The sequence below is a fragment of the Aquarana catesbeiana genome, linkage group LG01 (assembly GCF_042186555.1).
Source record: "Aquarana catesbeiana isolate 2022-GZ linkage group LG01, ASM4218655v1, whole genome shotgun sequence".
Lineage (NCBI taxonomy): Eukaryota > Metazoa > Chordata > Amphibia > Anura > Ranidae > Aquarana > Aquarana catesbeiana.
In genome coordinates, this window is record NC_133324.1 from 92309159 (window position 1) to 92337146 (window position 27988).

The following is a 27988-nucleotide window of genomic DNA, read 5'->3' on the forward strand; positions in this document are numbered from 1 at the left end:
GCCTGAGCTGCAATAATGAATGACCTCATGCATATAGAGCCCAACAGCAGGTGATTTAGATTGCACCGCAACACTTAGTTGGGCTGGGCCATTTTCAGATCCTTCCAGGTATTACGAGACTGCTTGATATCTTAACAAGCTTACTATTTGGTGTCAATGTGGTAGTTATACACCTAGCACAAACAGTGATCTCGGTCACGTCTTCAGCCCCTACACCCACAGCCGACGTGACCTATAGGCAAGGTAGGCGCCGGCTTAGAGCACACATCAGTTGGGGGCACGGCGCTGGCATGCCGCTGGCGATGGGGGATCATGCAGGAGCTGCAAGCTGAGATGGAGGAGTTCAGGCGTGGGGTGGAGAGGCAACTGGAGGATGTGCTGCGCCTGGCGGGGCCCCTCTCCTGGTCCATCACAACCTGCAGTGTGAGAACTGGACGATGCAGGAGCAGATGGACAAACTCACCTGCCAGATGGAACTGTAGAAGTACTGAGCCGAGAGGCGGGACTGAGCAGGAATGGACAGACCAGGTACTCAAATCCGGCAAGGCAGCTCAGGTCAGTTCAATGAGTGGGCAACGCACATCAAAGGGGGGTATAGATAGCGCTAGACTATTTTGCGCTCTTTCTATACCGTAAAGAAAGTATATTTCAGAGTTATAGAAGTGTAGAAGCTTTTTTTTTTTTTTTTTTTTTTTTGGTGGGGGGGCGCAAGTAGCTGGTCTTGCCTAGGGCGCAAAATAGTCTAGCACCAACACTGACTACACCCCTGTTACTGTTACTGTTAGGATTGCGGTCACCGGACCACTAGGAATCCATTGGAAGGGTTCATCCGGTAGGCTAAGATAATAGGCTGGGGTATGGGGATGGAGGATTTGGAAATGTATGGAAACAGGAAGCGGGTTGGGAATGGGAAGCGCGGGCTCAAGGAGCTTGTGATAGACCTATCCGTTGTGTGTTGTTAGTAAAGAAGAAGAGGAGGGGGGATGGGGAAGAAGAGAACTGTATAGGGGTAATGTGGACTACAACTCCCCTGCCTCCTGCTATGCTCTGTGTGTCATTGTGTAACCCTAAGACAAAAGATGGGCGTATTCGTCTGTTGTTTGGAAATGTTGCCAACAAGCCCAGATTTCCCGAAATTTAGTGGACGTGTCCTTGGATTGATGTATTAATTCCTCCATTTCTGCTACTTTAGCTATATGCTTGAACCAATCAACGTTGGTTGGGGGTTTGGAGGATTTCCAGAGAGGGGGGATGCACATTTTTGCGGCATTCAATAGATGTAGAGTTAGGGAACGGTGGTATTCTTTTTTGGGGATAGAGGAGTGGTGCAAAAGCATTTGTGCTGGGGTAAATTCGATCTGATAGGTGGTTATGTTAGAAATGATGCGGTGGACTTCCTTCCAGAAAGGTTGGATAGATGGACATGACCACCATATATGGACTAAAGAGCCTTCTCCCTCAGAGCATCTCCAACAGTTGGAGGGTATGGTGGGGGAGATTTTGTGTAATCTGGTAGGAGTTTTATACCACCTAGAGAGGACTTTGAAGCCATTTTCTTGTGCCGACACGTTAATTGTTCCCTTATGAATATAGGTGTATATGTTTTCCCATGCTTCCTCTGACAGGTCAATTGATAGATCCCTCTCCCAGTTGCGAGTTGCTATGTTGGATTTAGAGTTGAGATCAGAAAATAGGAGAGAGTATATTTCTGAGATTACATGTCTTTGTGGTTCTGTCTTGGTACACAAGATTTCAAATGGCGTGCGTGGTCTGGAAAAATCGGAGCGTTTATGAGTATGGTTGAGAAAGTGTCTAATTTGGAAGTATATCCATTGTGGGAATGTTCGTCCAGACGTTGGTGTGGGTAAATTGGGAAGGGGCAGAAAGGTATTTCCAGAGAAGAAATATTCCGCATGAACATTGGAATGGGGCCAAAAGTCTGCAATGAACGTGTCCGAAAGGCCGGCTGGAAAGTCTTGATTATTTCGGATGAGCGTCATTGGTCCTTGCTTGGAAGAGATGCGGTGATACCGGCAAGCCTTCTGAAAGATTTGCAAGGTGGTGCCTATTAATGGATGTTGTTTGCAGGTCTGAGGGACAGTGCTTGGGGTGGTCCAGGGAAGCTGTCGGACTGGTATTGGGGAGAATTCGTTTTCAATTTTTGTCCAAGCTTTCGTGTGGTTGTGGACGTTCCAGTCGACTATTCTCATCAGTTGACAAGCTATGTGATATTTGGCTATGTGTGGGAGCCCAATACCACCTTTTAGTTTGGGTAAGGTTAGTCTTTCGAAACTTAGTCTAGGACGGCCTTTGCCCCACAGGAAGTCACTACAGGCTCTACGATAGGAGGAGTAGAAGGTTCGTGGAAGATTTATGGGGACCGTTTGCAACACGTATAATAATCTCGGGAGGATATTCATTTTAAGTATGGATGCCCTACCAAACCAAGAGAAGATTCCTGTCGACCAGGCCTTTAGGTCTTTCTGAATGCGTTGGAGAATTGGGAGATAGTTTTTGGAATATAGTTCGGATAAATGAGATGGAAGATTAATACCGAGATAGGTAATTGCATCCCGATTCCATTTGAAAGGGAAATTAGATTGGCAAAGTGCAAGTGTTTCTTTTTGTAAGGAAATATTTAAGGCTTCTGATTTAGTGAAGTTGATTTGAAGGTTCGATAAGGTGTTAAATGTAGTAAAGTCTTTAAGTAAGTTGGATAAGGTAACGTGTGGGTCAGTTAGGAAGAGGGGGATGTCATCTGCGAAGGCAGCGAGATTGTATGTATTACTTGAAATGGGCACTCCTTTAATGTCTGGGTTAGACCTAATTCGCTGGAGTAATGGTTCTAGAGTCAGGACAAATATTAAGGGGGATAGTGGACATCCTTGGCGGGTCCCGTTTGATATGGAGAAGGCATTCAACAGGCAACCATTAACCCGGACCCTTGCGGTTGGAAGGGCGTAAAGGGCCATAATGAACTGTAGCATGCGGTTCCCTATTCCAATCATTTTTAGCACTTCTGACATGTAGTCCCATGCTACCCTGTCGAATGCCTTCTCCGCATCCAGGGAAAGGAAGAACCCTTGCTTTTGGGAGGAGGTCAACCATGTATGTATGTTAATTGCCTTGATTGTGTTGTCTCTTGCCTCTCTTCCTGGTATAAAGCCAACCTGATCTAATGAGATGATATCAGGCAATAGAGGCAGGAAACGGTTAGCTAGGATTTTGGCATATATTTTGAGGTCAACATTTAGCAAGGAGATTGGGCGGTAATTAGTCACTAGTGACAGGTCTTTATTTGGCTTAGGGATCACCGTGATGTGTGCTGTCAGAAGGTCTCGTGGAGGGGGGTTTTCGGGAGATAGGGAGTTGAATGCAGTCAGAAAGTGAGGTTTAAGAGTGTCAATGAATGTATTATAGTATCCCGTCGTCAACCCATCTGGTCCTGGACTTTTCCCAGGTTTCAGTTGCTTAAGAACCGTGTTTAATTCCATGGATGAAATTGGTTGCTCTAGGTCATTAGCCGTCTCAGCGGACAGGGAATCGTCCTTCTGTGGGCTAGTGGGGTGTAAGTTGTACAGTCGAGTATAATAGTGGACAAACTGAGCCACTTTTTGGTCATTTGATATTATTTTATGGCCCTTCTCGTCAGTGAGGGAATGGATGGTCATGGATGCCTTCTTTGCTCGAAGAGCTCTTGCAAGATGCTTACCGGACTTGTTGCCATATTCGTAGAACATTTTCTGGAAAAGTATGTAGTTTCTCTTTGTTTGTTTGTTTAGTGTCTCTAGAAGTTCATTTCTAGCTTGGATCAGGTCTGGAAGGGTCCCTAGTGCTTGGGATGATTTTTGAGCACGTTCTAACTCTTGTATACGGATGGTCAGTTTTGCTATGTGTGCTTGCTTTTCTTTTCTTCTTTTACTTGAGATCGCTATGAGTTCTCCACGTATGGTACTTTTATGTGCCTCCCATCTCATCATAGGAGATATGTCTGGGGAGTCATTCTCTTGGAAGTATAGTGCAATGCGCTCACTTATGCGAAGTGTGGTGGCGTTATCCGTGAGAAGGGATGGGTCAAGGCACCAAATTTGGGATCTGGGGGGGCTGTCTGTAAATTCTAAAGTCATGGATATGGGGTGGTGATCCGAAAGGTACATGGGTTCAATGGAGGCAGCGGTGAGTAATGGTAGGTCTCTTTGTGACAGGAAGAGATAATCAAGTCTGGAATGTCGGTTGTGAGGAGCCAAATAGAATGTGTAGTCCTTCACATTTGGGTGAAGCGTACGCCATGAGTCGTGTAGTGCTGATTCTTGTATTTGTGTTTTAATTGCCCAAAGCGCTTTGTACGGCATGAAGGAGGTGCCTGCCGATGTATCGAGTAGAGGGTTACGAGGGACATTGAAATCTCCTCCAAGAACAAGAAGGCCATCTTGGAATGAGGAGAGTTTTTGCAGTGTGGATCTGAAGAATGAGACTTGTCCTGAATTGGGGGCGTATATATTGGTGAGGGTGATTCGCTTGCCATATAAAGTGCCTTTTATGAATATGTATCGAGCTTCCTCATCGGTGCGCGTATCAGTAATTTGAAACTGACAATGTTTCGCAATGAGGATAGATACCCCCTTAGTTTTTGCAGTGCGATTAGTTGCATGAAGGGAGGTTGGGAATCGTGAGTTTGAAAGTTTAGGGATGGAGTCTGTACTAAAGTGTGTCTCCTGAAGGAAGACAATGTCAGCTTTATTTCTGTGTAGGTCAAGTAGCAGCTGAGAGCGTTTTTCTGGGAGATTAAGGCCTCGTATATTTAAAGATACGATCTTGGTTGATGATTTGTTTAGTTTATGTGTCTGTCGCGGCATTGTATGGAGATGGATCAGGTCTCAACGTGTTAAATATCCGGTATAGATATTTGTTGTGGTAAAGTAGAGGCACTACGGAGGAGGAGGATTGGGTCTAGGAGGTAGAAAAGTGGTGTTTGGCGTCGGGATGTGTGGAATAGTCTGGTAAGGAAAAGAAGCGTGGGGAGAGGGAATGGGAACGTCTCGTGTAGGAAGTTCAGTAGGGGGTAGCCGTGTGAGAGTGTTGAAAGAGCCTATGAGTATAGGCGGTCTTTTCCGGGGAAAAGCAAGATCCTGCTCGCTAATCCTAGGATACTATGTAACCGTATCCAGGTATGACCGGAGTGGTTCAGTGTTGGGCGGTGAATATAGAATTATTGGTCAGGAGGAATATTGTTAGTAGTCACTGAGTGGGGAGTAACCAGAGATGGCGGAAGGTGTTGAAATCTAAGGAGGGGTTGCTACCCGCCGACAGAGAGGGAAGTATAGTATGTGAAAAGAGGAGGTCAAGGAAGTGTAGCATTTACGTTGTGATGTATCATGGAGACCATGCGATTAAGCAGTTGCGTGATAGGTTATAGGATTGGGGTGAGCTGACACAGTGGAAGAGGATGGTAGTCCCTTTAAGGGGCATGTTGTAGGTCTGAGAGTGGGGGGGTATTCTACGATCTTTTGCAGTATACATGTGGTGTTTGAGGATGAAGTAGGGGCCCTCAAGAGAAAGTAAAACCGCGGAACATAACTTTGCATTAAACTCATTAAATGTATCAACAGGTTATAACTATAAGTCATAAGAAGCAGTGCATGACAAACCGTGGAAAGATAACATTGCACTACCGATTAAACCTTTATCCCTTAGGGTTGGTATGATAGGCATCCGCCTATCTTTCCCAACTCGCTGTAGTTCCTACCTGGGTGAAGGAGGGAAGGAATTTTGGCCCAACTTATGGACCCATGTTGGCACATGTAGTGTGCATATCATCTAGGGCTGATAGTGCTCACTACTGGTTGGGGCAGTGGGAAAGGGGAAGCGGAGAGAGGAGGCAATAGGTGGGTGTGATAGGAGGGTTTCTAATCACATTTTCTGTGAATTCCAAAGGGCCCAAGCTTTATAGCATAAGTGCGCTATGGCTATATTGTGATGTCTGAACCATCCATCAAGTAGATTACGATAGGTTACCTGTAGATACTCAACATTGCCTAGAGCATACCCTCTCATATGCTTTTAACCAATCGTCATGGTATTTATGTAATCCATTGTCATTGGGTGAAGCACCACGGCAGTATGGGGAGTGATTGTGGTGCTTCAAAATGACAGGAAATATATATGTTTTATCGTCGGGGTACATATCTTTTCGTTTAGAATGTAGGTACTAAGGTGGTATGCAATAATTCCCCCTCTGTATGACATCTGAGGTATGAACGTTCACACACCAGTGGAGGGTCGGGTATTTGAAAGAACGCGGTCACGTGAGGTGTAGACTACGTCTTATGAGTTTCAAGGGGTCATTTCACTCGTGTTACCATTTGGTATAAAGTGGTCGATGTGATGATCTGCTAGGGTTGTCCAATCCCATTCCTTATTTCAGGAAATGGTAAAAGGATCGTGTCCCCACAGATCATCCCCCCCCCCATTTCACCCAACCAGGGTGGGCAAGTGGGATATCGGGCAGGTTGATACACTGCTGATCACCGACGACAGTGCCTACATATATTATTCTACACTGTATACCTGTATATCCATGTACCCATACATACACATACTCACCAATATCGATATACATATACCTATATATATATATATAGATATATATATATATACACACATACACACATATATATATATATATATATATATATATATATATATATATATATATATATATATATATATATATATATATATATATATATATATACTTATATATACACATTTACACACATATACATGCACACATACACACACATATACAAATACATACATACACATACACGTACATACATACACACACACATACACACATATATACATAATGAAAGAGAGGGGGGAGAGGGTTAAGCAGGGGGAAGCACCTAGAGAAATGTGGAAAGGAGAAATCAGAGAAGAAGATAATAAGGTGGTGAAGGTTATTTGCAGGAATGACAACCTTCTGCTTTGAATGGGATTGAATATATATATAGGATCGTTCCATCTATAGTCAACTCAGTACTCAGCCACTATTGTTTAGAGAGTCCTGGGCTGATACGATCACATCGGCAATGTCAGGTGTGATCCGTGCGTGCAGACTTAGAGGCAGAGAGTGGCACAGTTATGTGCTTTATGCTTTACGGTGGCAAGAGAGAAAGTTCAGCAACCCAGCTAGGACCGATTAATATGGTAAAGGGCATGCAAGTCGGTGCAGAAGGCAGGAAACAAGAAACGCAGTGGGAACAAGAGAATTCTTGAGGGTCAACTTAGATGAGCTTGGTGGGATCCGTCTTCATCGATTAACAGTCACGACGTGCTCTCCTGGATTGCGGTGCTTTAGTTGGGCTGAATCCATGATTCGGGCCCGGAGCTGAGTGGTGAGCCCGGGTGTCAGACGGTGAACGTCTTCTTCTGAAGCGCTGTGCCTGGGTCTCCATGGGTTCAGTGCTGGTTGGGGCATTTCTTGTCCCAGGGGGACGGAATTCCGCATACCATTCGGGAACTTCTGTGAAGGGGATCTCCAGTGTGTCGCAGAAGTGGCGTAGATCTTCCAGCACTCTCAGAAGTGCTGATCGGCCTTGGAAAGAGGCTGACAGGGCAAAGGGGAACTTCCATCTGTATGGAATCTCCTTGTTGCGCAGGACTTCCAAGAGGGGGCGCAGTTCTCTTCGGTGTTGCAGCGTGATGTTCGACAGGTCTTGGAACAACCGAATGTCTGTGCCATTATGTGTCAGCGGGGTCACATTACGAGCTCTTCGTAAGATTTCCTCCTTAAGCTGGAAATCAATGACCCAGCAGACCACATCTCGAGGTGGATCTGAATCTCTTCCTTTTGGACGGAGGGCGCGATGTATGCATTCCATACCTATTGGTGTAGTGGGGGGTCTCTCCAGTAAGGTGTTGAATAAGCCTGTCACTTCTGCTTGTAGACGGGCTGCATCAATTGATTCCGGCAGGCCTCGTATGCGGAGGTTATGGCGTCTGCCACGGTTATCCAAGTCCTCCATGTGGTGCTTAAGATCTCTTAGTTGCATAGTGTGGGTGTCTAGGACTTGGCAGGAACAGCGGAGCATGGATGTATGAGTCGCAAAAACTTTTTCTATGTCTTGTACCCTGCCTGCAATCGATTGAATGTCAATTTTAAGGTCTGTGATTGCAGCTGTGAGTGCTGCTGTGAAGGTATCCTTGATATCCGTTGCCACCGAGTGTAGATCATGCAGGCTGGGTTGTGGCTGTGGAGTGAGGATTACTCCACCCGCGTCTGAGGAGATCTGCGGGCTTGGTCCTGTCACTAGGCCTGCTGACTGAGACGAACCGCGTCTGGGCGCCATATTGCCGGCTTGTGTCCGGAACATTTCCGGGATATTTTGGCCAATCCTTCCAGAATTGCCTCGAGGAGACCTAGAGCAAGAGGCGGAGGAGCTGCGGGAAGAGGTCCCCGTGAAATACGAGAGCATATGGTGTGAGAAACCTCCGTTTCTGTCAGGTAAATCTCTCTGTCAGCGGGAGCTCATAAGTTATGCTGCCATCTTCCGCTGAAGCCAGGCCACACCCCCCCCCTTTTTAATAAATTAAAAAAAAAACCTAAATCAACTGGTTCATATGAAACATACACCTAAAATGTTTTTCTAAGACTTTATTTACCTCCATAGCGCACTGACATCTTGTTTGTAGTGCAGCTCTCCCTCACCGTCGTCCATCTCCAAAACAAGACCCGTCTAGTTATTTCAGTTCGCAAACACTCCTTTGATTCTTCATCTGTCATACCTAGAAGAAAAATGGAAACAAATAATATATTGCACTTGAGATTAATCTGCAAGCACCAAATATGAAAATATAATCTAAAGATATATAAATAGAAAATTTAATGCACTGCCAAATATTATAAATAATTAAATCCAACAATAGATATATATGTGCACATGAACCTATCATATTTGTATCCACGTAAAACAACTTAGTGCCTATGTGAACATAAGAATACAAAGTTGTGATTGTAACCTGGACTGTAGCATATAACTGCTGCAAAACATATTCCTTTGTTGCTGCTGTATTATCCTTCTGCAGTGTGGGCAGGGTTAAACTGAATTTTTATTATTGCAGACGTGCAGCAGCTATCATTGAGGAGACAACTTTGCAATGCTGTCTATAGAGTGTCTCCAGTGCAGGGGACAGCCATCTTCGATGAGTCTGTATCAATCCTGGAGGATGGTGATTGGTTGATGCAACAAAGCAAGGAGAAATATGTTGAGACTGCCCATCACACAGGTCCTTGCCTCAGAGACCGGGAATCTTCTCCATGAGAGGGTGTGAAGTGGATGCCTTGTGAGATCAGACTGTACTCGAGAGTACTCGTACCCAGGGCTTTTTTTCAGCAGGAATGCAGGGGAACGCAGTTCCGGCACCTCCAGCAATGAATGTATGTAATGGCAAGGAGTACTGGGGTGTGCTGGAGGGTCTATTGATGCTTGTTGCTGGGTAGATCTATTGTTGCTAGTGGGGGGGTCTTATATTTTTAGGGGGGAGCAATTGTTGCTGGGAGGGATCTACTGTTGAGGGAGAGGTCTATTGTTGCTGCCTCCTAGAGGGTCTATTGATGCAGTCTGCTGGGACATCTGTTTTTTGCTGCTGGGGGTCTATTGTTGCTGGGGTGGTATTTTGTTGTGTGGGGGCTCTATATTTGCTGGGGTGAGGTCTATTATTGCTGGGGGGTCTACTGTTGCTGGTGTAGGGTCTATTGTTGCTCACTGCAGGGGATCTATTTTACTGTCTTTCTTTGTTACTATTAACAAATTCTGTGCAAATCACTTAGTAGCAAAAATGATACTTGGTTCTGTATTCTCTAAAATGTGCGGTACAGGGGGGCTGCTAGGAGGTGGAACCAAGGAACGGTGCTCAGGGGCGGGTAGGGAGGAGAAACGAAGGGTGAAGGTCAGAGTTCCTGCACCTATTCTCTGAGAAAAAAAGCCCTGCTTGTACCATTTGTCAGGAAGGAAAAGAGGGTCTCGGCAAAATTAAAAGAGAGACTTCACAGCCACTCCTATCCATGTCTGAGGACTTGAACTAAGTCAGAGCACATGTCTGTACACCCAGAAGAGTGCGTTCTGGGTTTGGTAGGGGACTAATATTGCACAAGTTAATCTGTTGTCTGCTGACACCTGCTATGTTTTCTTCCAGGGCCCCAACTTTGCCAGCCAATGTTTTTTGTCATTTACTGGCCACTGGGATAAAATGGGGACTGTTATAGCAAATTAGGGCAGTCTTTAAGTAAAGTAAGTAAAAGCAATTCAGTTAAGTTAATAACTGGTAATCAGAATACTGTAGGTGTTTACCATAACTCTCAGAGTATTGCTGTTGTCTTGACCATGATGGACCCAGTCACTGCTGCCAAATGGTGTGAAAAGAAGAATGACAGGCTAGGGCTATGTGTAGTTTGGGGCCTCACTGGTGTCACCTGGACAAACAAACAGATCCAGCAAGTGGTATCGACCTTGGTACCTGACTGGAAAAAAAATTGTGGTGGATATGAAAGTTGATCAGGCAACCTGTTGCACTTTTTTCAGAATGGAGGAGAGGAATCCCAACAGGCTTTCAAGGTGATAGCTTAAAGCTACAGGGGGATCTTAAAGTTTAGCTTACGCCGCCAAGTTTGCCAAACAGACACCCAGAAAGTTCCAGCTCCATAGTGTCAGAATCAGGAGTACCAGCTACTGCTCTAACCCCATCTTTAGGGTTCCCCCCACCTTATTTTTCACGATATGGAAAGGTTAGTAGATCTATTCTGTAAAAGTCCTTGGTAAGTCACTCAGTCTGAGAACTCCTGCTTCTAACGTTTTTCGAAACTTAAAAAAAGACAAGCCAGGCTGCACGGTGTCGAGACGGCACTGGGAGAGAGAGCGGCAGGAGAAGACGGCTTGGGGGGGGGGGGGGGAAACAGCTCAGAGCTATTTTACAATAAAGGACTTGTCAAAAACGACGATGTACCCGATACCCATTCACATGGGGGGGAGGGATCTGGGGGCTCCCTTGTTAAAGGGGGCTTCCAGATTCCGATAAGCCCTCCACCCGCAGACCCCGACAACCACCGGCCAGGTTTGTGTCGGGAAAAGGCCCTTGTCCTCATCAGCATGGGGGCAAGGTGCTTTGGGGGGACCCCAAAGCACCCACCCCATGTTGAGGGCATGCAGCCTAGTACGGTTCAGGGGCTCGCTCCCCCCCTTTCCTGACCTCCAAGCTGCATGCTCAGATAAGGGTCTGGTGTGGATTTTGAGGGGACTCCAAGCCAATTTCTTTTTTCATTTTGGGGTGGGGTTCCCCTTAAAATCCATACCAGACCTGAAGGGCCTGGTATGTACTGGGGGGGGATCCCACACCGTTTTTTTTCATTTCTTTACATCTATATTGCCGGGAGTTAGCAATACATTACAGCCGTGAGCAGGTTTAAATGACAATGAGCACAGCAGGGTTACAGCCCCAGGAAGTCAGCACAGCACAGGGATGGTGGGAGCCCCTCATAATGAGCACAGCAGGGGTACAAACCCAAGTCAGGGCAGCACAGGGATGGTGGGGGCCCTTCATAATGAGCACAGCCAGGGATGGTGGGAGCCCCTTATAATGAGCACAGCAGGGGTGCAGCCCCAGGAAGTCAGTACAGCACAGGGATGGGGGGGAGTCCCTCATAATGAGCACAGCAGGGGTACAAACCCAGGAAGTCAGGACAGCACAGGGATGGTGGGAGCCCCTCATAATGAGCACAGCAGGGGTACAAACCCAGAAAGTCAGCACAGCACAGGGATGATGGGAGCCCCTCATAATGAGCACAGCACAGGGATGGTGGGAGCCCCTCATAATGAGCACAGCAGGGGTACAGCCCCAGGAGGAAGTCAGCACAGCATAGGGATGGTGGGAGCCCCTCATAATGAGCACAGCAGGGGTACAGCCCCAGGAGGAAGTCAGCACAGGGATGGTGGGAGCCCCTTATAATGAGCACAGCAGGGGTACAGCCCCAGGAGGAAGTCAGCACAGCATAGGGATGGTGGGAGCCCCTCATAATAAGCACAGCAGGGGTACAGTCCCAGGAAGTCAGCACAGCACAGGGATGGTGGGAGCCCCTCATAATGAGCACAGCAGGGGTACAAACCCAGGAAGTAAGCACAGCACAGGGATGGTGAGCGCCCCTCATAATGAGCACAGCAGGGGTACAGCCCCAGGAGGAAGTCAGCACAGCACAGGGATGGTGGGAGCCCCTCATAATGAGCACAGCAGGGGTACAGCCCCAAGAAGTCAGCACAGCACAGGGATGGTGAGCGCCCCTCATAATGAGCACAGCAGGGGTACAGCCCCAGGAGGAAGTCAGCACAGCACAGGGATGGTGGGAGCCCCTCATAATGAGCACAGCAGGGGTACAGCCCCAAGAAGTCAGCACAGCACAGGGATGGTGGGAGCCCCTTATAATGAGCACAGCAGGGGTACAAACCCAGGAAGTCAGCACAGCACAGGGATGGTGGGAGCCCCTCATAATGAGCACAGCAGGGGTACAGTCCCAGGAGGAAGTTCCTCCTGGGGCTGTACCCCTGCTGTGCTCATTATGAGGGGCTCCGCCCATCCCTGGGCTGTGCTGACTTCCTCCTGGGGCTGTACCCTTGCTGCGCTCATTATGAGGGGCTCCCACCATCCCTGTGCTGTGCTGAGTTCCTGGGTTTTTAACTTCATCATAATGAATAATCGTAATTATTACGACAATAATAAAACGATATTAACGAACATTCTTATTTTGTCCGATTCTGAATCTCCCATCGACTACCAGTACCAGTCTCCCACTCCCATATTAAAAAAGGTAATTTTCCCAACCCTCACTCAGCAGCAGAAAAAAACCTCTGATTGGTCAACAAAACAAAAATTCGGAAGCATAGCAATTTGTGTTTCGGATGCTTCCGAATGTATGAATTTTCGGAAATTCGTATGAATTTTCGATTCGTACGAAACGAATCGCACATGTCTATCAGGAACCTCTCCCTGCCTCTAATCACTGTCCCTGTCTGACGGGTGACATGTCCCTACACTAGCCACACACAAAATGCACACCAAGCCTGTTTGCCAGGGCTTTAAATAGGCTCTGCCTGACCCAAAATGGCTGCTAGAGTCACATGGGGTGATAGGATCTTATTGGATAGCTTCCCCAGTGACCCTGGAAACCATAGAGGAACCATGCTCCTCCTGACTTGGGCCATTCCACTAAGCTACAGTTACTTGTGTATTTCTAAAGACAGTTATTGGTTGTTTGTTAACCCCAACATTAGCACCCTTGCAAAGAAGGAGCCCCAAGACAGACACCCATGAAGAATGTAAAGGGGAGAACCATATGGCATGAGAATTAAGAAGGACTCTTCAATCCATGGCTGATCATCCAGGAGCATCTGTAGGGGAATTAGACCCCAGTAAGGATAGGAGTGTTTCCATTAGTGCTGATTGTTGTAGTAGTGAAGATGGCAAGAGTAAAGGAGCAGGTAGAAGAATGAGGCAGTGAATGTTAGGAGAAAATAGGCATCTTTGCATGCGTGTTAAAAATAATTGCCTTAATGTATTAATTGACTGGGCAATTCATTTTTCAATAAACTGTCCTTAGTAACTAAGGACAGTTGTCAGTATTCACTTGAATGCATATGAAATACGGAGTGACATGGAGTCTTGGATCACCCCTATATATTCCCTTCACACCTTCATCATGGGCTCATCCTTTTATCCAAACAATAGAAGGCAATTGGGTAGAAGAGCAACACCCATTTACATGTTCTGCAAAGAACAAATAGGTTGGCCACATGGCACAATCACAAGACAATGTAGGCATGAGTAGAGTAACAATAGTGAGCATCAAAAAAGACCAAAACTGTTTGCTTGCCTAGGAATACACAATAGTCTGTGCCCTTCGCTTCTGCTATTGCTTAAATCAGTTGAATTGTCAGCAGAAAACTATTTCACAACAAGCAATAACTCATTCCTGGGCAGTCTTATAAAAATCAATATACTTATATTTGCATCACAAAAAAAATATAAGTCTTTTTGTACAGTGTTTCATCAAGGTAAGAACTTCCATCTCCCAGCTGCCCTGTAATTTGATTACCTGAGTTTTTCAGTTCCTCTGAGCTGTACTGGAAAAGAAGGTCATACAATCCGCCCATTGAGCCCTGGCTGATGTAATGGGTGCCAAAATTATCAAAGATCCTGCTGTAGAGAGGATAGTTGTATTCCAAGGGCAGGTGATTGAGAGCCTTCAGGAAGACATCCGATAGCCAGAGATTGTCTTTCTTCAGAGCAAATTCTGACACTGAGATGACTTTATGAATCCTAATAAATTTGGAATTCTATGAACAAAACCAGACCAACAATAAACATATCTTCTTAAGATGAACTGTCAATTTTATATCATACGGACAAAGAATTTTACATTGTTAATGAGCAACATCAGCCAACAGTTAAAAAGAAAACTCTGCCAAAAGATGGCTATATATGCTTTTCATAATTTTGTGGTGCAAGGAAGGGTATGAGGAACAAAAAAAGTGTAGGGCTGGCATGACAGGGTGGAAGGGGAACCAGACAGCACAGAGTTAACATGTTCAAAAGGGATGTAAGAGGTTTACTTATGTGATTGGTGATAGGGAAGAGTGTAGGAGATTAGACTGCAGGGAGGGGTTGGACTGTAAGAGTCAGAGTCTGGAAGCCATCAGATGAACATCCTCCCCTCCGTCCCTGGTATTGGCTATGAAGGCAGGAGGTGTGTAGTTATTATGGTGGCAGTTGGGACCCCTTGAGTGGAGTTTTAAAATCTGTTTGTGGGATACAAGTGGGGAATGGTTGCTATGGTGTCCTCTGGTTGGGTGTGGTCCAATAATAGGGACCAGGTAGTGGTAGACCTGTAAGGTCCATGGGGAAGTGTGGTGTTTTACAGCTGAGGGAATGTATATTTTCTTGTAATGTTACATTTTAATTTATTTGTTATTTATTGTTATTTTTGTTTAATAAAAAGCCTGACAGACATTTAAAGCCTTTGTAACCATAAAAAATTTTTAAAAAGCGGATCCTGTTCCTTTAAAGCATGTTATACAGCACAGTGCTTGTGCTGTGTAATTTGGTCCCTTGTATCACCTGAAATAGCTGGCTGAGGGAAGCTGAGGGTTCTGCCTCCCCCTATAAACTGACCATGGTTTATCATGGCTGCTGAGTCCTGACACCATGGTCAGTTTTCGTGCCTCCATCATCCGAAGCTTCCCTCTGTCCTCCTCTCCCCCCTCCCTCCCTGCCTGTCTGTTCCCATCACTCCCCAGCCCTCCCCTCTTGCTGGTAAAATAACTGACCGTGTATACAATCCCCTCTGTTATAGTAACTGATGTGCCCCAGTGTATGTTTTTTTGAAAAAATATGCCGCTATATACCTTATTTTATAGCGCAGCTCGGCGCTCACATGGCCGGCTGCCTCTTTCCTCCTCTCCTCCTCCTGGCTGACGTCAGCGGGGGTTTCTCAGCCCTGCCTGCTGTAGATGTCATACCTGGAGAGGTGGCCAGTCATGTGAGCACCGAGTGGCATTCTGAAATTAGGTATATAGTGGCGTATTTAAAAAAAAAAGAAACATACACTCGAGCACATCAGTTACTATAACAGAGGGGATTGTAGCATACAGGCTCAGTGGCTTAACAACCACTTTAACTCCACTTTGTGTTAAGTGTTTTATTGGGGTTAAGGGGTGGTGGAGTTTTGGAGGGTTGTTTAAGAGTTTTAGGTGGTGACTAGGAATGGGCTTTATGTTCGGGTTGAACATGAGTTAGACTCGAACATTGGCTGTTCGTCCGTTCGCCGAACAGCGAACAATTTGGGGTGTTCGCGGCAAATTTGAAAGCCGCGGAACACCCTTTAAAAGTCTATGGGAGAAATCAAAAGTGCTAATTTTAAAGGCTTATATGCATGGTATTGTCATATAAAGTGAGGAGAGCAAAAACCCTCATTGTTGTATTTAGTATTTCTCTAGAGAGGCCAAGAGGTGGAGCAGTGGCATACAGCCAGAAGTTTTGCAGGTTGGATAAGTAATGGCACCTATGCAGTCATGACTAGGGTAGCTCAGAGGTCACCACTAGGGATGAGCCGAACACCCCCCGGTTTGATTCGCATCCAGAACATGCGAACAGGCAAAACAATTTGTTCGAACACGCGAACACCCTTAAAGTCTATAGGACACGAACATGAATAATCAAAAGTGCTCATTTTAAAAGCTTATATGCAAGTTATTGTCATAAAAAGTGTTTGGGGACCTGGGTCCTGCCCCAGGGGACATGTATCAATGCAAAAATACGTTTTAAAAATGGCCATTTTCTCGGGAGCAGTGATTTTAATAATGCTTAAAGTGAAACAATAAAAGTGTAATATTCCTTTAAATTTCGTACCTGGTGGGTGTCTATAGTATGCCTGTAAAGAGGCGCATGTTTCCCGTGTTTAGAACAGTCTGACAGCAAAATGACATTTCTAAAGAAAAAAAAAGTCATGTAAAACTACTATCGCTACTATCACTACTACCTCGGGGGTGTCTATAGTATGCCTGTAAAGGGGCGCATGTTTCCCGTGTTTGCAACAGTCTGACAGCAAAATGACATTTCTAAAGGAAAAAAAGTCATTTAAAACTACTATCACTACTATCATTGATTAAAAACGGCATGGGATTCCCCCACAGGGGAACCCCGAACCAAAATGTAAAAAAAAAATGCATGGGCGTCCCCCTAAATTCCATACCAGGCCCTTCAGGTCTGGTATGGACATTAAGGGGAACCCAGCACCAAAATTTTATTAAAAAAATGGCGTGGGGGTCCCCCTCAAAATCCATACCAGACCCTTCTGGTCTGGTGTGGATTTTAAGGGGAACCCCGCGCCAAAATTAAAAAAAAATGGCATGGGGTCCCCCCATAAATCCATACCAGACCTTTATCTGAGCATGCAACCTGGCAGCCCGCAGAAAAAGAGGGGGGATGAGAGAGCATCCCCCATCCTGAACCGTACCAGGCCACATGCCCTCAACATTGGGAGGGTGCTTTGGGGTAGCCCCCCAAAGCACCTTGTCCCCATGTTGATGGGGAGAAGGGCCTCAACCCCACAGCCCTTGCCTGTGGTTGTAGGGGTCTGTGGGCGGGGGGCATATCAGAATCTGGAAGCCCCCTTTAACAAGGGGACCCCCCAGATCCCGCCCCCCCGTGTGAATTGATAATGGGGTACAAATGTACCCCTACCATTTCACAAAAAAAGTGTCAAAAAGGTTAAAAAACACAAGAGACGGTTTTTGACAAGTTCTTTATTAATCTCTTCTTCTTCCATCTCCTTTCTTCTGGTCTTCCTTCGGTGTTCTTCTTCTTCCTCCATCTTCTTCTTCCTCCATCTTCTTCTCCATCTTCTTCTTCTCCATCTTCTTCTTCCTCCGCTCTTCTCGTCCCGCATCTTCCTCCGGCTTCTTCTCCGCTCCGTCCGCACGATCCACCTCAGTGGGAGTCTTCCGCTGTGTGACGCTTCGGTTCTTCTGACACTTCTTATTTAACAGAGGACAGGGCCAACCGGTGACCCTGCCCTCCTCTGATGCACGGGGACTTCACGGAAAATTCCCTGTGAATTTCCCCGTGTTGTCAGAGGGGGGTGGGGTCACCCGATTACGTAAATGGATGACCACGCCCCCCCTCTGACAACATGGGGAAAGACACAGGGAATTCTCTGTGAAGTCCCCATGCGTCAGGGGAGGGGTCACCGGGTGGCCCTGCCCTCTGTTATATAAGAAGTGTCAGAAGAACCGAAGCGTCGCACGGCGGAAGACTCCCACTGAGACGGATCGTGCGGACGGAACGGAGAAGAAGCCGGAGGAAGATGCGGGATGAGAAGAGCGGAGGAAGAAGAAGATGGAGAAGAAGAAGATGGAGGAAGAAGAAGATGGAGGAAGAAGAACACCGAAGGAAGACCAGAAGAAAGAAAATGGAAGAAGAAGAAATTAATAAAGGACTTGTCAAAAACCGTCTCTTGTGTTATTTAACCTTTTTGACACTTTTTACCAATTCACACGGGGGGCGGGATCTGGGGGTCCCCTTGTTAAAGGGGGCTTCCAGATTCTGATAAGCCCCTAGCCCACAGACCCCCACAACCACGGGCAAGGGTTGTGGGGATGAGGCCCTTCTCCCCATCAACATGGGGACAAGGTGCTTTGGGGGGCTACCCCAAAGCACTCTCCCAATGTTGAGGGCATGTGGCCTGGTACGGTTCAGGAGGGGGGGCACTTTCTTGTCCCCCCCTCTTTTCCTGCGGCCTGCCAGGTTGCGTGCTCGGATAAGGGTCTGGTATGGATTTTTGGGGGAACCCCACGCCATTTAAAAAAAAAAAATTGGCGCGTGGTTCCCCTTAAAATCCATACCAGACCTGAAGGGTCTAGTATGGATTTTGAGGGGGACCCCCACGCCATTTTCTTTAATTTTGGCGCGGGGTTCCCCTTAATATCCATACCAGACCTGAAGAGCCTGGTATGAAATTTAGGGGGATGCCCACACATATTTTTTTTAAATTTTGGTTTGGGGTTCCCCTGAGGGGGAATCCCAATGCCGTTTTTATCAATGAACTTTTATGTGTATTGCCGGACCGACAATTCATTTTAGCCGGCGCTAGCGATAGTAGTTTTACAGTAGTTAGTAGTGATAGTAGCGATAGTAGTTTTACATGACTTTTTTCCTTTAGAAATGTCATTTTGCTGTCAGACTGTTGTAAACACGGGAAACATGCGCCCCTTTACAGGCATACTATAGACACCCACCAGGTACGAAATTTAAAGGAATATTACACTTTTATTGTTTCACTTTAAGCATTATTAAAATCACTGCTCCCGAAAAAAAACATCAGTTTTTAAAACTTCTTTTTGCATTGATACATGTTCCCTGGGGCAGGACCCAGGTCCCCAAAAACTTTGCATAGATGCCTGGACATCCTCAAATATACATTTCCACCCTATTCTGATACCTGCTGCCGTTGTCACAACTCTAATGCCGTGTACATACGACCGGACTAGTAGTTTTACATGACTTTTTTCCTTTAGAAATGTCATTTTGCTGTCAGACTGTTGTAAACACGGGAAACATGCGCCCCTTTACAGGCATACTATAGACACCCACCAGGTACGAAATTTAAAGGAATATTACACTTTTATTGTTTCACTTTAAGCATTATTAAAATCACTGCTCCCGAAAAAAAACATCCGTTTTTAAAACTTCTTTTTGCATTGATACATGTTCCCTGGGGCAGGACCCAGGTCCCCAAACACTTTTTATGACAATAACTTGCATATAAGCTTTTAAAATGAGCACTTTTGATTATTCATGTTCGTGTCCTATAGACTTTAAGGGTGTTCGCGTGTTCGAACAAATTTTTTGCCTGTTCGCATGTTCTGGATGCGAACCAAACCGGGGGGGGGGGTTCGGCTCATCCCTAGTGGTGACCTCTGAGCTACCCTAGTCATGACTGCATAGGTGCCATTACTTGTCCAACCTGCAAAACTTCTGGCTGTATGCCACTGCCCCACCTCTTGGCCTCTCTAGAGAAATACTAAATACAACAATGAGGGTTTTTGCTCTCCTGAGAGCCCACATTCTCCACTTACCCATGAGAAATAATCTTAATGGTCACTCAGCATCAGCTTAACTTTTGGTGCTATTTTATTTTCTCTGATTTTAATAAAAAGACTTCTTAGATGAACTAATGAATGCTTTTTTTTAATCTCCAAGGAATATACAGTTGAACTTGAAGATATTTCACATATTTGTTCAGGGTTCCTTTTTAATATGAAAATTGTGTAAGGAAAAGAAGCCTCTTATCCTCTAATGTTCCTAGGACTACAGGCCCGCTTAAAAGTTTGATAAGTAGTGGTTGTGTGCTCTGCACTCTTGTTGGGAATAGATAAGAGGCTTACAGTCAGTGAAGGCCACCTTCGACTTCAGTTTCAATCTACTTAAAGAGATTGGACACCACAGACATAATACAATACAGCTAGGATTTATAAAGCACTTTTCCTCCCTTAGGAGTCAAAGCTCTTTACACTTTCCAAGTTTATATGATCAGTATAGTCGAGATGTAAGATTATCAGCTGTGTGTGGCAACTCAATACGCAGACACATTTCAGGAAAGTACAATGCTTGAATTGAACAATTATTTCATGACTTTTCAAAGAATACATTTGTGAGCTAAATGTAATTTTATAAATCTATCTGGATTATCACTTTAAAGTGGTACCCCAGCTATAGGTTTAATTGGTTTTGACTTTTTTGGGATATAGATATAACCCCTGTCAATTTTTATTTATGTATTTCTTTTGCCATCTGTGCCTCATTGAGTAGATTTCCTTTCCCATCCTGTTCGACAACCACAACAGGAAGTGAGAGGAACACCTAGCTGTAACCAGAACTAGTGTCCCCATTGGAGGTCTCTCTAGTGCTGTTCTGGAGACAACCCAAAATTAGCTATTTTATTTTACTTTCACCCTTAGTTATAATGGTAACCAGGACAACTAAATAGAGTCAATCTCCCTTCAGGGATACAAACAATTACAGGCAATTGAAAACTAACAGCTGTTCTGAAAAAAGGGTTCAAACTTTGCATAGATGCCTGGACATCCTCAAATATACATTTCCACCCTATTCTGATACCTGCTGCCGTTGTCACAACTCTAATGCCGTGTACATACGACCGGACTGGTCCGACGGAACGAATCCGTCGAACAATCCGACCGTGTGTGGGCTTCATCGGACCTTCAGCGGACCTTTTCTGTCGGAAATCAGACGGACTTTAGATTTGGAACATGTTTCAAATCTTTCCGACAGACTCGAGTCCGGTCGAAAAATCAGTTCGTCTGCATGCTAGACCGAAAGACTAAAACTGACGCTAGGGCAGCTATTGGCTACTGGCTATGAACTTCCTTATTTTAGTCCGGTCGTACGTCATTGGGTTCAAAACAAACGGACTTTGGTGTGATCGTGTGTAGGCAAGTCTGTTGTGTCGGAACTCCGTCGAAAGTCCTTTAAAAAGTCCTTCGGAGTTCAGTCCGTCTAAAGTCTGCTCGTGTGTACACAGCATAAAGGGAACATGATGCTTCTATTGTGGGAATGCCCTCCAATTGAGGCTTTCTGGGCTAAAATCTTGTAGAGAAAAATCTTATTGTAAGAGCATGATGACACAAATACCTTTCTTACCTAGAATGCTTTGCTCTCTATGATTCTAGGCTCAATCTCGCTAGCCTAGGAAGATGTTCTCTGTCTTTTTCTCACTGCTGCAGAGCCGTTATTCCCAGATACTGGAAATCAACAACCATGCCTTGTGGAATGGGTCTGAAAACTAGGTATTATCTGGGATTTGGAACACCTGCTGTCAGAGGATAACGATAGATCAGAACAATTTATGGGCTTCTTGGTCTATGTTCTTACTTGTACTTTGATTTATCTGCCCTCTTCAAGTAATACAGTGATGCTTTGTGCCTCTTTGCAGCCTTGCAAACTGCCTCTATAATGCCTCAGAATTACAGAGATGTCATTTGCAGGCTGAGGTTTACGCAGACTGGTCTGTACTTGGAAAGCCACATCTTGCCATTGTGTCTATTCCACAGTATTATGAATATTTTTATTTTCCTCTCAAATTCAATTTACTGATCCAACTCATCAGTTCTGTATTAAACCTACAGCCTGCATGATACAACATCTAATATCAATGCATATCTACATCCTATACTGTTTTGTTCTGTACTGTTCCTATTGCATTGTCTAAAATGTCAAAAAAAGGTATGTATAAAAAACCTAAGAGGGATTTTTATCAATCACTACTCTAAAACCAAAAAAAAAGTTTTGCCTTTAGTTATACCTTAAGTCTGAATTTTGGGTATATTTAAAACAGTAAGGCCCCTTTCACACTGGGGCGGTAGGGGGTGTCGGCGGTAAAACAGCGCTATATTTAGCGCTATTTTACCGAGGTATTCGGCCGCTAGCGGTGCGGTTTTAACCCCCCGCTGGCGGCCGAAAAAGGGTTAAAACCCCTCGTATAGCGTGGCTATAGCCGCGGTATAGCCGCGCTGTCCCATTGATTTCAATGGGCAGGAGCGGTTTAGGAGCGGTGAATACACCGCTCCTTCACCACTCCAAAGAAGCGGCTGACAGGAGATTTTTTCTTCTCCTGCCAGCGCACCGCTTCAGTGTGAAAGCCCTCGGGCTTTCACACTGAACAAACAGCGGAGGCTGTTTAGGGGCGGTTTGCAGGCGCTATTTTTAGCGCAATAACGCCTGCAAACCGCCCCAGTGTGAAAGGGGTCTTAGTGAGCAATTAGAGACATAGGATAAAGGTATTAGACCACTTTCACACTGAGGCGCTTTTCAGGCGCTTTCACGTTAAAAACAGCGCCTAAAAAGCTCACAAAAACTTATTTCCATTAAAATCAATGCATGTTTTCACACTGGGGCAGTGCACTGGCAGGGCTGTGAAAAAGTCCCCTCTCCATTGAAATGAATGGAAAGCTCTTCAAAAGCGCCTGAAAAGCTCTTCAAAAGCGCTCAGTGTTTTTACTGGCAGTTTAGAAGCGCCTCAGTGTGAAAGTGGCCTTATACTGGCCTTTATGTAGACATTTAGAACCTGGATGAAAAGGTAACACTGTGAAACACTTTTTTGAAAGATAAAAAGTGCATTTTATATACAACTATATAGATCAGATCAAAAAAAGGGACAAATGAGGAGGAAAGAGGGACAGAGGTACTTTGTTCCAAATCAGGGACAGCTATGGATAAATGTACCTGTATGTCATAACAAGGAGATCTGGAGACACTCTGATTCTAGGTTACATGAGCTAATGCCACCACAGTTGGAGAACTAACATCACCTAAATCTTTATTTAGAATTATTGAAGACTCAATTGGCCTGGTGCCACAATGCAGAGCTGCTACCCCTATCAACAGTCATCTGTATTAGTATCACAATTTCAAACATAATAACTACATGAAGTACAGTATGTCAGGCTGCGATGCAATAAGATACCATATGGCAACTATTTGTCAATGTGCCAGTTATATTACCTAATGTGTAATGAGTTAACTTGCAAAGCATTGCCTGCTGCGCTACCGCTACGACGCCAAGATGCAACATCTAGAAAAGTATAATAAATATTTTCCCTTTTGTGCCAACAGTTTGATTCTAGGTGTACTCACACAACACACTATTCCACGAACAAACATTCACAAGATGTGCAGGGGCAGCACTAATTAGAATCCAGCTAAAATGCTCTAGCAAGTGGTCCAAAACATTTTATTATATTCTGGAAAGCATTACTGACAGCTAGCAGTGGGATGTGTGGGTGACTGTGTGCCACCTTGGCCATGGCTTATTTTGGCAATCCAGAAACCCAGCCTTGGGTGTGCAATTTGGGCACAGATGGGTCTTTTGGAGACAGCAGACAGTGGCACGGTGCACCTATATACTGGGGGGGGGGTTAGTATCAAACAGCATGATGCATAAAGAGGTTTGATCCATACTCATCAGCCTTTAACAGGGCTTTTCATCCCCCGTTTATTTTTCTGCATCAAAGTAATAATGAAGACACAGTGGTAAGTCCCACATAAAGTTCATTCAGGACTTCAATCCTCCTCAACTTCCCATCAGCTAGTTTTAAAATGTATATAAAGGCATTCAATTGAGGTGGGAACTAGATGAGGAGATAATTGTCTGAGCAGCCACCCGTCAGGGCCGGTACAAGGGGGGGCAGAAGGGGAAGATGCCCTGGGCGGGACCATTTATTGGAGGAAGAGGGCGCAATAGAAGCGCCAGTGAACTGGCCGCACTAAATAGGTAATTGACAACATGTGCTGAGTGCGCTCCTGCACCCAGCACAAGCCTGAGACCAGCCTCACCCCGCCTCTCACTTCCCTATCAGGCGGAGTTTCTGTCCTGCATTGGAGGTCCGCTGCGATTTACCCTCAATCGCCGACAGCTGGCGCCTGACGGGTAGATCAAGATGCATGCAAAGAAGCGCAGGAAGCATCTGTGATAAGTTCGCTCTGATGTCACGCTGCTCCCCAGCGGCCCCTCCTCTCTTCTCGGCCATCCCTATTTGCTTGTGACATCATCTGGGATGGACGAGAAGAGAGGAGGGGCCGCCGGGGAGCAGCGTGACATGAGAGCGAACTTATCACAGATGCTTCCTGCGCTTCTCTGCATGCAGGCTAGTAAACAATGTGCCCCTTAATGTGCTATGTGCCCTGATGTGCCCCATGATGTGCCCCATAATATGCCCTGATGTGCCCCATAATGTGCCCTGATGTGTCCCATAATGTGCCCTGATGTGTCCCATAATGTGCCCTGATGTGCCCCATAATGTGCCCTGATGTGCCCCATAATGTGCCCTGATGTGCCCCATAATGTGCTCTGATGTGCCCCATGATGTGTCCCATGATGTGCCCTGATGTGTCCCATAATGTGCCCTGATGTGTCCCATAATGTGCCCCATGATGGGCCCTGATGTGCCCCGTGCTGTGCCCTGATGTGCCCCATAATGTGCCATGTGCCCCATGTGCCATTATGTGCCCTGTGCTCCGTGCCCTGATGTGCTATGTGCCCTGATATGCCCCTGTGCCCTGATGTGCTCCGTGCCCTGATGTGCCCCATGCCCTGATGTGCTATGTTACCTGATGTGCCCCATGCCCTGATGTGCTTGGTGCCCTGATGTGCCCCTTACCTTGATGTGCTCCGTGCCCTGATTTCCCCCTTTCCTGATGTGCTATGTGCACTGATGTGCCCCGTGCCCTGATGTGCCCCGATGTGCTTGGTGCCCTGATGTGCCCCTTACCTTGATATGCTCCGTGCCCTGATTTCCCCCTTTCCTGATGTGCTATGTGCCCTGATGTGCCCCCTGCCCTGATGTGCTATGTGCCCTGATGTGCCCCATGCCCTGATGTGCTATATGCTCTGATGTGCCCCGTGCCCTGATGTGCCCCATGCCCTAATGTGCTTTATGCTCTGATGTGCCCCGTGCCCTGATGTGCCCCATGCCCTAATGTGCTATGTGCCCTGATGTCCTATGTGCCCCGTGCCCTGATATGCCTTGTGCCCCGATGTCCTGTGCCCTGATGTGCTGTGCTCTGATGTGCCCCGTGCCCCGATGTGCCTTGTGCCCCGATATGCTGTTCCCTGATGTGCTGTGTCCCGGTGTGCTGTGCCTTAATGTCGTGTGCCCCGATGTACTGTGACCTGTGCCCTGATGTGCTGTGTCCTGATGTGCTGTGCCCTGTACCCTGATGTGTTATGCCCTGATGTGCCCTGTACCCTGATATGCTTGGCTCTGTGCCCTGATGTGCTGTACCCTGATGTGCTGTACCCTGTACCCTGATGTGGCCTGGTGTGCTGTACCATGATGTGCCGGGCTCTGTAACCTGATGTGCCTTGTGCCCTGATGTGCTGGGCTCTGTACCCTGATGTGCTGTGCCCTGATGTACTGTGACCTGTGCCCTGATGTCCTGTACCCTGATGTGCTGTGCCCTGATGTGCTGTGTCCTGTCACTCCGATTAGAACAGTTTAATTGCACTGAATAGGGCGTGACAAGTTTCCCCAGTGTGAACCACGTCTAAGTCACTGATCGCCACCAATACTAGTATATAACAAATTCCCAGTATAGATCCCATCGTCTGTAGGCGTTGTAGCTTTCACAGCGGCGGGGGGGGGGGTGCAGTTTTCCATCTTTGCCCTGGGCACCGGATGACCTTGTCCCAGCATTGCCACCCGTATCATAGCAATGATGAGTATTGCAGTCCACGTTTGGTTCCCATTTTGTTGGCTGTATGGGGATACCAATGTTTAAAGACAAATCTAATCAAAGCTTTTTTTATCAAGCTTGTATTGGTTTTCTATGCTTCAATTGTGGAAATATTGGGATTCATAGGAAATGTTACCTTAGCTTGATAAATGAGGTGAAGTTTTGATGATTTCTATCATCTAGTCATGTGTATGCAAAAATACAGTCTTTAAAAATGTTTCTTTCAAGTGATTAAATATTTTCTGCAAATGCTTTTTTATCATTTATTCAGCAAGTTAAAATAAAATTCCCTTGCAAAGTGAACAACCTATTTGTCTTTAGTATGCCCAACCCCACTGTCTCACTTTCTGTCCCTGTAGCACTCATATAGTATTCCCAGTTCTATTGCTGGCATATACTCAATAAACCTGTACTATGTTTTTATTACTGGCTGTGTGGCGCTTCATCTAAAGTCCCAATGGGCAAAACTCTGCATTTGTTCATACAGTATAAGAAATGAAAAGGGGGGGGGGGGTGGCAGTCGTCACCAGGACAGAAAGACACAGACTGCAGTAAAAATCTAAACTTTCCTCACTATGCAATTTTTTTTGTATTTTTGGTTTTGTCTGTGTCCCCATTGATAAGATTTTCAATTATTTCCTGTATTGGCAAGTGAGAAAACTCCCTAATAGAAACAGATAGCAGTAAAACCCAACAGAGGTTCAAACGTTTCCCTGCTTTATCTGAAACAAAATTAAAAGTTTTTGCTGGAGTTAGGCTGAGTTGATGGACTATTCTTTGGAATAGGAGCAATTTGATTAGTATCTGGGTCAATTTACACTTTAAATCAACTACATCACCCTTCTTTCCTTTTATGTCTCTGAGAATTCTGACCATCCCGGGTTTGATAGAATAGCACACCTCCACTGGAAAAAAGCTTTTCTTAATATCATTTTAGGATAAAGCACCATCATTTCTAATATGCCAAGCCATATACTGATGTCCATATTGTCGTGTACCATATAAATGTTGTATACCTTTTTGTAAGATGACGTGATAGCTTCCTTAAAGGATGAACTTGAGGTCCTCCTTGAGTTACGTTTGCTACTAAACAGGATTGGAATTCTAAAAGTGCTACCGCTAGACGCCTGGTTATGGTCTTGAGTTCTGATGTCTTTGTTAAAATCATTCAAACTGTTGTAGAAATCAGATACAACGTCATCTTCCTCATTTTTCTCCTGTGGGAAAAATAGTACAGCATATTTACTATCATTTAAGAAATGTTTATCTCATTCCCACTATAGCTGCATCAAAGGTCTCACCACCCCATATTTCAGCTGAAGGTAGATGTTCATGGTTTTAATTACCATGTTATTATAAGCATAATTAAACCTATAATTTAGTTTGCCAAAGCACTATGTATTATAGACATTTTTTCATAAAATACTATTTTCTACCTTTTCTTCAACCTTTTTTAAATCTCAGTGCTGATATTGGCCTGCATCCTCTTTCAGCCACTTCCAGTCTACATGCATGCACCCCAGAGCTAAGTTTTGTGGAAAACTATCAAATGACAGCGAGCTGCAGGCCTAATCAGCTGTAACCACACGTAACAAATGGGTGGGGAAGCCAGTGATATCATTGACCTAAGATGGCCACATGTCCATATTAGGTCAATTATGTCATCAGCATCTCCCAAGCTTTGTAAAATGTACCTGTGTGGGCATTGAAACTACATGACATCAACTGATTGGGCCAGCTGCTTGTTGTCATGTGAGAGTTTTCTTTAGGTTCAGGAACCTTAGCTCATCCTTACCCAAGACCAAATTTCTGGCAGCGGGAATGGAGAACCATGCCTCTGTAATGTCCACCCACACAGTTGCCTTTAGTCACCAACAGGGGTGCATGTGAAGAAGTAACCAAGCTGATGTACAATTAGGGACAGTTTTCACCCCGTAACAGGAGGTGCCTGAACAAGAACCTTCAATGAAAGCTCTCCAGGAATTTTTTTAATGTAAGCTGCAAAATGAAAGTTGTGAAGTGCACCAAGTTGACACTTTATCACTGTAAACCTTCAGTATTAGACATGTCACTATGTTGCCAAAAGCAAGTGGACGACTGATCATCACACCTACACTATATGGTCAAAGCA

At 45.5% G+C, this 27988-nt stretch overlaps 1 protein-coding gene across 1 annotated transcript in view; it reads right to left on the bottom strand.

The window, feature by feature from the left end:
• Positions 1-27988, bottom strand: part of C6 (complement C6) — a 125599-nt gene that overhangs the window by 60887 nt on the left and 36724 nt on the right. Inside the window, exons 7-9 of the mRNA XM_073621741.1 lie at positions 26874-27074; positions 14144-14384; positions 8668-8790 (exon numbers count right to left, since the gene is read on the bottom strand). Of these exons, the coding sequence (XP_073477842.1) occupies positions 8668-8790; positions 14144-14384; positions 26874-27074 (565 nt within the window). The remainder of the gene's footprint in view (positions 1-8667; positions 8791-14143; positions 14385-26873; positions 27075-27988) is intronic.